Source organism: Phaseolus vulgaris, chromosome 7 (assembly GCF_000499845.2).
Source record: "Phaseolus vulgaris cultivar G19833 chromosome 7, P. vulgaris v2.0, whole genome shotgun sequence".
Lineage (NCBI taxonomy): Eukaryota > Viridiplantae > Streptophyta > Magnoliopsida > Fabales > Fabaceae > Phaseolus > Phaseolus vulgaris.
The window spans coordinates 28,216,654-28,231,569 of record NC_023753.2 but is presented as its reverse complement, the minus strand read 5'-3'; the positions used below and the strand labels follow the sequence as shown (position 1 = coordinate 28,231,569).

Below are 14,916 nucleotides of genomic sequence, written 5' to 3'. Positions count from 1 at the left end.
AATACCTGCTCCTATGGATTCGGGGAAAAAGAAGAATATGACTAAACAAATAATAAATTAATTAACTATTCATTTCTTCTCAAAAGTATATTTAGAGGATTAATTATTTACATTCTTTTAATCTCTGGGTATATTAATATTTTGTTGACTGTAAAATTGATGCTTTATTCCATAATAAATCAACAAAGAAAGGAGAGAGTGAGAAGAAAATAGATGGAGAAAAATATTCTTAGTAAAAGTGTATACAATTTTTCCCATGATTTTCTCATAGATATGTTCATCATGTGTTATGCTAGATACTAAAAATTGCATTAAGTTGGATGATAATTTAATTACACAGGTTTAATCACTTGTATCAATTCATATATTCTTGTAATAGATTTGTGACTTTATAATAATTATCCTGAAAATACTGTGACTGTAATTAAGATATGCTAGTAATACAGTATTTTAGAGCTCACTCTTTGTTTAATTGAAATTATTAAGACAAAATTTATGATGGAATCCACTCTCCATAGAGTCTCTCTTTAAAATACATGTATTAGATGGTGTATTAACAAATCTTTTTTGTAAGTTTATATTAATTTACAGTAAAACTTTGATAAGAAAAACACTTATATATATAAATGGGGATTGAATTTTGTAATTATTCTTTTATTTTTGTATTACTTTATATTCTTATATTCATTAACTAATTTTTTTTATTATCTAAAAAATTACTAATAAATATTGAAAGTAATTTTATTGTATAAGTATGAAAATATTATAATTTTTAAAAAAAATTAAAATATTTTATAAATATTTATTATAAATATTTTATTATAATTTCATTTTTTTATTTTGATAAAAATAGAAATATTCCTATTATATAACTGTATATAACTATACTATTATAATATTATAAAAGTTGATAAGTTTTTTTTTTTAATTTTAATGATATTTAATTAATTTTATTATAATAGTTAATTTCGTTGAAAGTGGTTTTATTGTATAATTATCAGAATTGTAATTTTTAAACAAATAATAAATATTTTATAAATATTTCTGATTTTATTATATTTTTTATTTTTATTTTGATAGATATTTATAAATATTCCTATTATATAACTATATTATTATGAAGCTGATAACAAAATATTTTTTTATAATTTTAATAATAATTTTTAATTACTTTATTCAAAGTGTTTTTATTGCTTAGTTATCAAATTATAACTTTAATAAAACAAAAGTTAAAATATTTTATAAATATTTCTTATACATGTTTTATTATAATTTACTTTTTATTTTGATAAAAAATATAAATATTTCTACTATATAACTATATTATTACAAAAGTTGATAAAAGTTATTTTTTATAATTTTAAAATTATTGTTTAATTAATTTTATTATTATGTTAAAAAGTATATATATATATATATACCTTTTACTTATTAACAAATGTTACATTTCTAAAAAAAAAATTACACTTCTATTTATATAAAATGTTCTGCAAGAAGATTGACCGGTTCAATAAATTAATGTTGGGTGCTTTTAACATGATAAATGATTTCAAATTCAAATATTGAATAAGCACTGCATTAAATATTTATAAATATTTTGAGTGAGAGTTTCATTAGGTATAGTGGTATAAATTAATTTTAATTATAACCAATGTTTTGGTAGAAAGAAAGAAAAAAGATAAAAATTGCATAATAATTATAATTTATTAAATTGCATAATAATTATAATTTATTAAAGCAAGATTACTTTCATAATACATCATAAGCATATTTAATACTATATGGTCATTAAGATGTTTTTGGTAGAGAAAGAAAAGTAAAAAAACAACAGTATTTCACTTCAATGAAAATCCACTTTCTTTGTGTGATGAAATAAAAAATTAAATTTATTCTCAATACTTCTTCTCACTTTTATGTGTTTCCTTTGGCACTAAATAAACAATACAAAACCTACACTTAAAATATATTTATTCAATAATTAATAGGATGACAACTATAATTACCATAATATAGTTACTTATAAAAGCAATTTTTAAAGTGACTTTATTGGAGTTTGTTTACTCTAATAATATTTAAAAAAAAATCAAAATACTTAAATTTGAGAACTAATCCAAACAATTTTTCCATCATTCAGCAATATCCAAAATTAAACAATACAATTTAAAAAAAAAAAAATCGTATGTAAGGAATGTTAATAAAAAGTGAAAAAATGACACTAAAGAATTACTTTTCTCATCATAGTCTCTTCATTAGTAGACTTCTGCTTAACTAGGTAAAGACCTAAGTCGGTCACTGCTACCACTCTGCCACGCCGCCGTTGGCCACTTGCCACGGTCGTTCCATCGGCCTGAAAAAGGTTTAACTTCACTTCTTACTTTTCTCCTCTTTTGTTGTTCGGTTCCATTTTTTCCATTTTAAATATTCAGTTACACATCTTTAATTTTTCTTACCCTTTTTCTGTTTTTCTTTTCCCCAGTTTGCAAGAAGTCCTATTTGTTCTCTCCCTTTCTCATACTCCTAGTTCCAGTTCCAAGGTTCTAACTAACTAACTAGCCCTTTTTCCCTTTTCCTATGGAGTTTGTTCACTTTCTGAGCTTGGTTCAAACTATACATTGAGTGCTTCTTGCATGTCCATTTTTTCTTGAACTCTTGGAACCCTGTCCATTTGTCTTTGGTTTGATCGCATTATTAGTCTTTCTTTTTTTTAGTTGAACTAATAAATCAGGTTTAAGTCAAGGTCTATGTGGATAAAACAGAAGTTGCATCACTAGAATGTTCAGAGATGAAATAAACCTAAGTGTACAGGAATGCTTATCTTTGAGCAGTGATTTGCTTTATATTGTGCTTTTCTTTTGCTTAATTCTCCTTTGATCTGGACTTAGTTTCATTTTTTCCCTTGGAGTTTTGGGTTGCATGTGAAGTCTTTTGGAATCATACTGTGTAGTAGAATAAGAAATCATTCTCTTTTTAGTTTTTTTAGTTGTAGTGATCGGGTGAGAGCAAAGTCGAAACTGAAACTTAGTCATTTTCTTAAAATGAAATTGGCTGCAGAATGTCATCTGATTTTTTTTTCCAAATGTTCAGAATAAATATTTTTCTTTTTCTAATCACCTGACCTGACTGTCAAACCAATCATCTATAGTCCAAGCTGGTTCAGTTTGGGATCCATACCCAACATTAAGAAAAGTGCTCCCCAACCTGTTACCTTTTGACAAGTTTGAATATTGAACAACTCTAAGTCAGCCAACCAGACCTGATTACATCCCTACTCTTTTGCTTCTTTGTAGGGAACTTGAGCGTCTGTCCAGAAAAGTAGATGGTGGGTGAAACGGGGAAGTTGTTTGGTTTGGGATGTGACCCAGTGGTGGGATCACTGACTGCTTCTAAGAAGAGGGAATACAGAGTTACAAACCGTCTCCAAGAGGGGAAGCGCCCTCTGTATGCTGTTGTTTTCAACTTCATTGACTCCCGCTATTTCAATGTTTTTGCCACTGTTGGTGGCAACAGGGTACTCTCTCTTTTCCTCCACCTCCCTTCTATCTTTTCATTCCCCAACTTTTAACCTTTAACACTTTTTCTTCTTAATTCCTCAGGTTACTGTTTATCAATGTCTCGAAGAAGGAGTTATTGCTGTTTTGCAATCTTATGTAGACGAAGATGTAAGTTAACTGTCACACTCTACTCTCTTCTAGCTGTTAGATCTTCATTTCTCTAGGTATGTGTATACAAAACCGCCTCAACTTTTATATGTTTTTATGTAGACCAGAAGGATGAGTCTTTTTACACAGTGAGTTGGGCATGCAATGTTGATGGGGCTCCATTTGTTGTGGCTGGAGGAATCAATGGGGTAATCCGAGTCATTGATGCTGGCACTGAGAAGATACATAAGGTATTCTGATTACAGTAATGAAGTGATCATTAAATATTTGTACATATTATTTAATGCATTTTATTACCAGTCCTTCTTTACTTATAAAATGATAAATACATATATTTATTGCTATATAAAATTAAAATTGTATGTAATTACCTTCTTTAAATAATATTTTATGAACAAAAATCCAATGATTATTTAACAAAAGTATATAAAACCACTGTTGTTAATATATTAAAAAAAAGTAAGTTATAAGTAATTACCTTATTTAGACTAGTAGAAACATAAGGTTGATGCAATAATGATTATAATATAAGTAATAAACTGAGTCATTTTCTTAAAACAAGGTCATGCTTTCCACATTTGCACATGTGCAAAATGTGTCTTTACCTCTCTTTAGGCGTGCCAAAGATGAAGGGTAGATGTCTAGAGTTTTGATTGGGCTTTATGTGAGTCCAATTTATTACAAGAGACCTATCTACCTCTAGGTTTATTTTTGCAAGCCCATATAAGGCAACCTATACTACTAAAAGACAAAATAATGAGAACAATTTATGCCCTCGCCCAGCACACTGGATCTTGTGTCATGTTCCTCCTGAGAGGCCTGGAGCACTCATGGCTTCATCAAAATGTGTAACCAAAAGCAGTTGTTGAAGTGATTGTTTTTTATTAATTGTTATGGTGTATACAAACAATAAATACATCTCTAAAATAAATTGAGCACCTAAAAGGAACCTAATTATCTTAATTTTAAATATTCTTTATTACCCTATTATTTTACTTTATTTTAATTTTAGGTTTTTAGGGCCAAACTAAGTATAGTTAATGGTAATAAATAAAAAAATAACACTTAAGAAAATGATAGGGATCTAAAAATAACAAAAGAAATTGCAAGAACTAAGAACAAATAGAATCCTATTTGCAGGAACATAAATCACATTTAAGTGTCTTTTTTTATTCAATAATGTTGACAATGTATTGGTTGTGTACTAATCCCTACTACTACTACCTGACATTATGTTGTCCTCATAGCAGAGTTTTGTTGGCCATGGAGACTCTGTAAATGAAATCAGGACTCAAACATTAAGGCCATCGCTTGTGATATCTGCAAGCAAAGTAAATGTCTTCTCCATATTTTCCCTATTCAATGAATCCCTTGTTTTTCATTCAATGACATCTATGATTGACCAGGATGAATCTGTCCGCTTGTGGAATGTTCATACTGGAATATGCATTTTGATATTTGCTGGAGCTGGAGGACATCGTAATGAAGTCTTAAGTGTTGTAAGTGTATTCTTCATCTAATATTTCTCTCCCTTTTTCTTGCTTAGTTACCTATTCTTGTTGATAATATAAGATTTGGATTTTGGAGATTAGCCCAACTAACTTTTTCTTGATTACTTTAGGATTTTCATCCATCAGATATATATCGTATTGCAAGTTGTGGCATGGATAACACTGTAAAAATATGGTCTATGAAAGGTAAGATATTTAGTTTTATTTTTGCTGCACTGCTGCTATTATATCATTGGTCACTCTTGTTTTCTCTTGAATCATCTAGATAAGTTTGACAATAATTCCCATAATGCAATAGATAGTCTCTAAAAAGACAAAAACTGAATCAGTCAAGTTTACAAAATACTATTTCAAAAATAATTTGTACTGTTGTTATCTCTAATAAAAAGGGGACTGGACTAGCTAGTTTGACCAGAGAGTCAGTGAAATAGTTAGGTCTCTTGTCTATACAGCTCATAAAACTGTATAAGCAAAAAACTTGCGATGACCAATTGAACTGGTTCAAAACCACAGATAGAAAACCAGCTTGAAGTGTTTTTTTGTTTTACTTTCTATTTCTTTTTTAAATTAAAAGCATTTTCTTTTGCAAAGGCACTAGAAATAAGGTCCATGTGTGGATTGTTATTATTCAATCTTTATTGTGATTATTTTAATCTTGCAGGACCTAAAAGATGGTCCTTTTATGCTAATTTCAAATTTTACCTAACTCTTTCTTATGATTTTGTGGGTGTTTTTTTTACAGAAGTTTGTTTGTTTTTTTCTCAGTATTTTATATAATATTTAGCATATACTTAATTATCATTGGCTTGATCATAATTGAACCAATGAGCATGAGCTAGTGTCTTGACCGATTCTATTGTTCAGATTTTCAAATATTAGTTTCTTTCTACCAAGTAACTACTATTTGATTATATAAAAATTTGTACTGCTAAGAACCATTCACAAGATTAGTTTTAACTTTGAAGAGAAATATTTTAAATTGAAATGGTTGAGAAATTGATATGCTATAATTCAGTTCAACTTTCCAGTCAACTGGATAGATTCTGAAAGTTGTTTATTGGAATGATAATACAGATAAGGGGTATTGTATAACCTCTTGGCGTTTGCATTTTTGTGCAACTGTTTCACTGTTTAGTGATACTGCAACTTATTGATACTTGTTCATGATGCATATTATTACTGGTTATGTATTTTTTTTTCTAGCTTTCTCCAGCTATAATGATATCCCTTCCGGTAACAAAAACTAATGGAGATAATAACAAGAACATAAATGTAACTATATTGGTACTAGGCTGCCATTCTGAACCAACAATCATAACTTGTTTCGTCAGTTATTATCAAAATAAAGGATTAACAAAAAAGGTCTTTTCCATTAAATGGGTTCGGCTACATGGATCAAATGACACCATTGTATCAATTTTTTCAGAGAGGCTATTAATGGTTCCTTGGTCCTCCTTAACCTCTGTTTATCCTTTCTATCATGTCTTACATGTAATGAACTCTTCTTAATGGATTTGACAAGTTGTTTTTGGTATCTTTGATATTTGTTTCATGATAACATTGAAAGCTGCAGGTAACAATTATTTTGTTATATGTTGGAAAGTTCTTGTGTGGAACATGATGCTTCTTTCTGTTTATGCACTAAGTCAATTAAAATAAGTAGTTTGGTTGACGATTTTATAGTTGGATCCCACCATCATACAGCAGTGTCCTGTGCACAAACCAAAATATATACCATTTATGCTTGTGAAATTTTTTTAGTATACCTACCAGTTGTATTGTCCGTTTCATTTTAATCTATCATGTTCGTTATTTTACTGCAGAGTTCTGGACATATGTAGAAAAATCATTCACGTGGACAGATCTTCCTTCTAAGTTTCCCACAAAATATGTCCAGTTTCCTGTAAGCAACAGTTTGATTTTGGTACATATCATCCATCGTTTCTATTTTTTTCTTAATTCTAATACTAGCTGTTCCTAATTTCAGGTATACAATGCTTCAGTTCATTTAAATTATGTTGACTGTAATAGGTGGCTGGGTGATTTTATCCTTTCAAAGGTGAGTGATTGCTCAGTATCAGACTAGTACCTGGTGCTGGTGGAAATTTAATGTTAGATCTGTTGAGGGAAAAAACGGTTCCTAAATCATTAGTATGGTACTTTTTAAATTATAAGGGGAAACAAAAGCAAACGTGTTTAGGCTAGTTTTCCATTTTTGTTACTACAATGGGCCATAGTTATAGTATTTTTTAATTTAAAATTTCACTGATTCACGAGGTTGCTTACTAATTCCTTAAGTAATGGATTATGTTTCGTTTCCAGAGTGTTGACAATGAAATTGTCTTATGGGAACCTAAAGTGAAGGAACAAACTCCTGGGGAGGTTAGTTATAATTATCATCTTTTCTTAGTTATATTTTAATGTGTAACTTCTAATCAGCTTCACTTTTTCTTTTCTTTTTTCATTTATTTTGTGGATCTCTAGGGTGTAGTTGACATCCTTCAGAAATACCCTATTCCCGAGTGTGATATCTGGTTCATCAAGTTTTCTTGTGATTTCCATTTCGACATAGCTGCAGTGGGTAAGCATATCTAGTTGCATTTTTCTTTTAAATTGATTATTTTCTCACTTTTTCTATTCTCTGAATCTGCCAGGTAACAGGGAAGGGAAGATTTTTATCTGGGAATTGCAGTCAAGTCCTCCTGTACTTATTGCGAGGTTCAGTTATCTATCGAGACTATTTCAATGTATTTTCATTTTATGAAATTCTTAAGCTGAATCACCTTGTTCAGGTTGTCACATCCTCAATCAAAATCTCCAATCAGGCAGACTGCTACATCCTTTGATGGAAGGTATTTCTTCATATATTGATGTTACTGCTCATAATTTTGATGCAATGTTGTCTTTTGCTTTTAACTCCAGTCCTTTATTGTGTTTGTTGTAGCACTATATTGAGTTGCTGTGAGGATGGGACAATATGGCGTTGGGATGATGTTACAAACTCCACAACTTAACCGATCTCTGCTTTTACCAATATGATGTACCAATGTCACTGATTAAATCATTTTGTTTAGCCTGTGAATCCACGAGGACTTCCTCAAGCCATGTTAATGTTTGTTCCTAAGTTGTGTATGATTCTTCGTTTGAGATTTGAAATGCAGAAGAGAAAATTTTGGCAATGCCTAAGTTAATGCAAATCATCATGCCATCAGTAGAAGATTATGAAAGGCTTTGTTTTGTCTAACTCATTTAGAAAGCATTCCCATAAATCACACTTTCCAACTTAGTTTTTCCCATAGAAAAAGAATATTTTCCGTTGGCTTTGAAAGCAAACGAGCATTCTGTTTTTCTAACACCAGCAACCGAGTAATTCCAACCGAGTCAATTTCAGATTTATACATCAAAATAAACTGAGGCACTGAAGTTGGACTGTTTCTTCCTGCACCTCCATTATGGAGGTTCCTTTGTCATCTCATACACAACATGTGAAAATACCTTTTTAACCTTCTTGTGTCATTCCCATAGAGTAGTTTCTGAACACACATTTGGAAAAAGACTTTCGAATTATGTAATTCAGAGTCTAAAAGAGACTTTCGAATTACATGAAAAAATATTACGAATTTGAAAAAAGATTTATGGATTATGTAATTCGGAATATTATAGAGGGGTGTTTTTAGAAATATGAAAATGTATGGAGGTGTAGGAAGAAACAACCCTGAAGCTGGTAGGAATGTAAAGGTCCAACCATCTAGTAGGTTGACCCGGAAACCCAGTTACCTAAGTGACTGTGTGAGGGGAGAATTATGTTGAGTCATATGCAATTCTGTTTTTCTGCTGAGTTATAGGTGTAGATACGCAATCCAATTATGTTTTGTTGTTTCTTAGTATTGCGGGATGCCAATGATTGGCGTTAGATCATTTGTTTAAATATTACTATACTGGTAGGTTAAAACCGAGAAGTTCAAGCCGAGAACTACATAGTAAACAACTAAGAGATGTTAGGTTAAAAATCGAGAGGTTTAGACCGAAAGCGAAAAAGACATATAAAAGAATAAAACAAAAATATAAATATTATATAAAAATAAGAGCCCAATTAGATAAAAACTTACAAGAGGGGTGCACAAATAATAAAAAAGGTGTAGAAAGAAAGCCCAAGAGTAAAGGGGAAAGCCCATTAAAGAAACCTTATAAATAGGAGTTCAGAGTAAGAAAAAGGTAAGAGTGATTTTATCTGATGAATATTAAACCATTTCTGACTTGGGCATCGGAGCGACTTGCAGGTACCCCCCACCTGTCGTGAGGAGAAGCCGAGAGCACCTGCCGTGAGGAGAAGCCGAGAGCACCTGCCGTGAGGAAAGGAGAAGCCGAGAGCACCTATCGTGAAGAGAAACCAAGTGTCTAGCCCAAGATAGCATCCAAGCCCAAGATAGTGTCCAGCCCAAGATTGAAGGATTTGCGTGAAGAATTAATCTTGTTAACCTATTTCGAGTGTTCTTGGTCCCTGTTGTAAGAACATTTTGGCGCCCACCGTGGGGTCGGGAGGTAGTTGAAAAGGGTTAAAGACAAGATGGACCAAAGAGGAGAACAAGGTGGAGAACAAGAAGATAATGTTAATATGCCAATGGCGATGTTGGTGCAACTACAAAAAGAATTTGAGATGTTAAAAAAGAATAATGAAGAAGAACTAAGCATGTTGAGAGCCGAAAATGCACATATGAGGAGAAAACTGCAGGAAGAGACAGTTCTGAATTCGTCCTTTGAAACTGTCCAACCTAGGGCGCAGATGAATGAAAGACTTCATCACAATGAAAGTTCCCAGACCAAAAGAAGATTGCTTGAAACCTCTGGGGTTTTTTCAGGAGCATCCTCCAAAAGCATCCGTTCTATGACGTTATAGTTGATACTCCGTTACCTGACAATTGGAAAAATTTGACAATTGACAAATACGATGGAAGCACAGACCCTGATGAACACATTGCAATATATACTACTTGGATAAGCTTGTATACATGGAATGATGCCATTATGTGTAGAGTGTTCCCTACGACGCTGAAAGGAGCAACATTGAGTTGGTTCACGCGCCTCCCACCTTTGAGCATTGATTGTTTCGATATATTGGTGGGAAAGTTTGGTGCTCAATTTGCAACTAGTCGCCCTCATCATTTAACATCAATTGCTTTGGTGAACATAAGACAAGAGAAAGGGGAGTCATTAAGAATGTTCATGGAACGCTTCGGAAAAGTTGCCTTAGGTATTCAAAATCTTAGCGGAGTCATTAAGAATGTTCATGGAACGCTTCGAAAAAGTTGCCTTAGGTATTCGAAATCTTAGCCCAGAGGTTACCATGCACCATATGATAATAGCATTGAAGCCGGGACCCTTTGCCGATAGCCTCTGCAAAAAGCTTGCAACCAATTTGGATGAACTAAGGCAGCGAGCCTCGAAATTCATGCAGATGGAAGAGCTAAGAGAGTTTCGAAACCAAGTGAGGATCGATGGAGGTGAGAGGAGGGGGATGGAAAGAGAAGGCGGACCTACAGTCAGAAGAGCCCGATAAGAGTTCAGAAGTCGAAAATTCCAACAATATACACCTTTGAATACGAATAGAGCAAGAGTTTTGCAAGAAGCCATAATACCACCACCAAGAAAAGCAAGAACACCAGAAAGGGCAGATCATACCGGGCGATGTGAGTATCATAAAAATCATGGCCATCATACAGAAGAGTGCATCGGGTTGAAAGATAGGATAGAATAATTGATCCAAGCAGGACAGTTGAAACGCTTCATCCAAGGAGGAAATGCGAAAACAAGATTAAGTCCTGAAAAAGTGTTGAAAAGGAGAGAAATAGGACAAAGAAGAGTGGAAGGATATGAGAGAAGAGAAGATAGAAGAGTCGAAAAAAAAGAGGATAGGAGGGAGGGAAGGCCAGAACGAAGAGGTGATAGGTTTTATCAAAACACCCAGTCGGTTAGGCGAAGTAGAGAACGAAGTCTGGGAAGGCCGGTCAGAGGATTCATAAATACAATTTCAGGGGGTTTCTCCGGCAAAGAATCTTCATCAGGAAGAAAACAACACTGGAGAAGTATCAAAACCATTAATCACATTTTTAAAAAAAGAACTTTGCCACCAATGCTTTTCACAGATGAAGACTTTCAAGAAATCGATCCCGATCATGATGATCCTATGGTGATAATAGTAGAGATAGCCGAGTATGCTGTCATGAAGACCTTGGTTGATCAAGGGAGTTCAGTTGATATTCTGTTTTGGGATACTTTCAAAAGATTGCACTTGAGTGAAGAAGATATTGTACCTTTCCGGTAACAAATTATTGGCTTCTCGGGCGAAAGAGTCACCACCAAAGGATATGTTGATTTAATGACAACATTCAGCAGAGGCAGTAAGACGAAAAAGATCAAAATCAGGTACTTGGTGGTGGACGCTTCCACATCATACAATGTATTGTTAGGGCGATCTTCTCTGAATAAGTTGGGAGCAATAGTTTTAACACCACATTTAGCAATGAAATTTCCAACGGAGAAGGGGGAGATAGCCACGATATATGTCAATCAAAAAGATGCTCGGGAATGTTATGCAACAGGCTTAAAGATGAATTTAAAAACAAATAGAGATACTGAAAGAATGGTGGCGATGGCAGACTTGGACCCCAGGTTGAATGATGAAAGGTTGGAACCAAAAGAAGAGACAACAGCTATAGTATTGGGCCGGGACGAGAAGCAATGCACTTACATAAGTGGAAGTTTGCCCGAAGAATTGTTAAATAAACTTATCACATTGTTACGCAACAACAAATACCTGTTTGCTTGGAAACCATCTGATATACCTGGAATCAATCCGGAAGTAATTTGTCACAAATTGTCGGTATGTCGAGAAGCGAGACCGATATCTCAAAAACGAAGAAAGTTGGGTGAAGAAAGGCGAAAAGCAACAATTGAAGAAACCGAGAAGTTAATGCAAGCTGGTTTCATTAAGGAAGCTCAGTACACAACATGGTTGTCCAATGTAGTGCTAGTCAAAAAACCGAATGGAAAATGGAGAATGTGTACTGATTATACAGACTTGAATAAAGCTTGTCCGAAAGATACATATCCATTACCCAACATAGACCGATTGGTAGATGGGGCGTCTGGACAAGAAATGATGAGCTTTCTCGATGCCTATTCAGGGTATAACCAAATACAAATGTATGAGCCGGATGTTCCAAAAACAGCTTTTACCACAGATACTGCCAATTATTGTTATAAAGTCATGCCTTTCGGCTTGAAGAATGCTGGAGCAACATATCAAAGACTCATGGATAAAGTATTCAAAAATCAAATTGGGAAAAACATGGAAGTATATGTGGATGATATGGTTGTGAAATCAGAGGAAGTAGAAAAGCATTTGGGAGACCTGGAGGAAGTGTTCGCACAAATAAGAGAATACAATATTCGTCTTAATTCGGAAAAATGTGTTTTTGGTGTGAAAGGTGGAAAGTTTTTTGGCTTCATGTTAACAAACAGAGGTATCGAAGCAAATCCTGATAAATGTGAGGCAATAATGAAGATGGGAAGTCCAAAGAATTTGAAGGAGGTACAAAGGCTGGTAGGGAAGCTGAATTCATTGTCAAGATTTTTACCAATACTGGCCGAGAGAACCAAGCCGATAGTTAACTTGTTGAAAAAATCTGAAACCTTTGAGTGAGTGACCGATGTGAGCAATCCTTTACTCAGATTAAAAGCATAATAGCCGAACCACCAATTTTAGTTAAACCTGTGTCAACCCAACCCATCATAGTTTACCTGGCAACTTCAAATGAGGCCATAGGAGCAGCTTTAATACAAGAAAATCCAGAGCAGAAACCGATATATTTTGTAAGCAGATCCCTTCAAAACGCCGAAACCAGATATCCCAAGGTTGAAAAAGTCGCCTTAACATTAGTGTATGCTGCAAGACGTTTTCGGCCATATTTTCAGAATCATCAGATAATTGTGAGAACAGATTATCCAATTTCTAAAATTTTGAGAAAACCAGAACTTGCAGGTCGAATGGTGATGTGGTCGATGGAGCTTTCAGAATACGGAATCAAGTATGAACTAAGAGGACCGATCAAGGCCCAATCCCTTGCAGATTTCATTATTCAGATGCCGACAGCAACGCAACCGGAGCAGTGGACGTTATATGTAGATGGCGCGTCAAGAAAAAGTGGAAGCAGAGCAGGGATAGTACTTGAAGGACCAGATAACTTCCAAGTAGAAATGGCGCTCAGGTTTGAATTCAGAACATCCAATAACCAAGCCGAATATGAAGCTCTTGTTGCAGGGTTACTATTAGCCCGAGACATGGGAGTTGAAAATGTCATGTGCAAGAGTGACTCTCAACTTTCGGTGGGACAGCTGCAAGGAGAGTATCAGGTAAAAGATCCATTATTGATGAAATATTACCATAAAGTATTGAATATTATGCAATGTTTTAATAAGGCCGAAATGAAATATATTCCGAGAGAATTAAATATGAAAGCAGACTCATTATCCAAGTTAGCAAGCCAACAACGACAAGGGCAACATAACTCAATCATACAACAAACCCTCAATCAGCCAACAGTCAGTTTAGAAGAATGCTTCAATGTTGCAATTTCCAAAGATGAATGGATAAAGACATACATAGAAGTAATAAAAGGCCAAGAACAAGGAGTTGAACCAGATGTAAAAACGGCAAAGAAAGTAGCCAGTTTTGTGTTAATTGGTGATGAACTATACAAAAGGGGATATTCCATGCCTTTGTTAAAATGTCTTTCAAAAGAACAAGCCGAATATGTAATCAAAGAACTCCATGAAGGGATTTGTGGACTACATTGTGGAGCTCGAACAATGGCAACAAAGGTTTGTAGGGCTGGTTACTATTGGCCAACAATCCGAGAAGATTGTGAACTTTATGTTAAAGCATGCAAAAAATGTCAAGAATTTGGAAGCTTAAATCATATACCGGCGCAAGAGTTGCAAGGAATTATTTCCCCTTGGCCATTTGCAAAACGGGGAATTGATATACTTGGTCCATTCCCACTCGGACGAGGACAAACCAAGTTCATGATAGTGGCCGCCGATTACTTTACAAAATGGATAGAAGCAGAAGCATTAACTAAGATAACAGCTCAGCAGGTCCAATCGTTTGTATGGAAAAATATAATATGTCGATTCGGAGTCCCACACACCATTATAACTGACAATGGCCGACAATTCATTGACAAAAAACTTATGGAATTTTATGCAGATTTGGGAATCAAGTCAACAAACACTTCAGTTGAACATCCGCAAACAAATGGGCAAGCTGAAGCTGCAAACAAAGTTATTCTCGGACAGTTAAAAAGGTTAGGAAGCGCTAAAGGTTTATGGGCCGAAAAGTTACCAGAGATATTATGGGCATACAGGTGCACACCACAAACATCAACTGGAGAAACACCATTCAATCTCACATATGGAACAGATGCAATGTTACCAGTGGAAGTTACTGAACCAACATTACGAAGGCAAATGGAAGATTGGAATATCAACAATGAATGTTTAAGGACTGACCTTGATCTTATTGAAGAACTTAGAGAACGAACAAAGATAAAGGAAGCAGCAGTAAAAAGAAGAGCAATGAAGAGGTTTAATGCAAAAGTAAAGTTAAGAGGCTTCAAGGAAGGGGATTTGGTTTGGAGAATACGAACTGATGCTCGAAAAGATCTACGACATGGAAAGTTAGCATC

General features: G+C 34.0%; 1 protein-coding gene across 7 annotated transcripts; it reads left to right on the top strand.

The window, feature by feature from the left end:
* Positions 1 to 2,211: 2,211 nt before the first annotated feature.
* Positions 2,212 to 8,387, top strand: LOC137829661 (polycomb group protein FIE1-like). 7 transcript variants are annotated; one of them, XM_068636522.1, is made up of 15 exons: positions 2,212 to 2,356; positions 2,477 to 2,534; positions 3,288 to 3,508; positions 3,594 to 3,659; positions 3,762 to 3,889; positions 4,907 to 4,990; positions 5,066 to 5,158; positions 5,281 to 5,356; positions 6,994 to 7,073; positions 7,158 to 7,229; positions 7,493 to 7,552; positions 7,655 to 7,751; positions 7,825 to 7,888; positions 7,963 to 8,022; positions 8,115 to 8,387. In XM_068636522.1, exons 4-15 carry the CDS (start codon positions 3,608 to 3,610, stop codon positions 8,182 to 8,184), a joined length of 936 nt encoding a protein of 311 aa, XP_068492623.1. In that variant the 5' UTR covers positions 2,212 to 2,356; positions 2,477 to 2,534; positions 3,288 to 3,508; positions 3,594 to 3,607; the 3' UTR covers positions 8,185 to 8,387. The 7 variants fall into 7 exon arrangements, with proteins under 7 accessions (XP_068492623.1, XP_068492620.1, XP_068492624.1 ...); XM_068636520.1 differs by having other exon boundaries at positions 2,215 to 2,356; positions 3,767 to 3,889; positions 4,910 to 4,990; XM_068636518.1 differs by having other exon boundaries at positions 2,221 to 2,356; positions 3,767 to 3,889.
* The last annotated feature ends 6,529 nt before the right edge of the window (positions 8,388 to 14,916 follow it).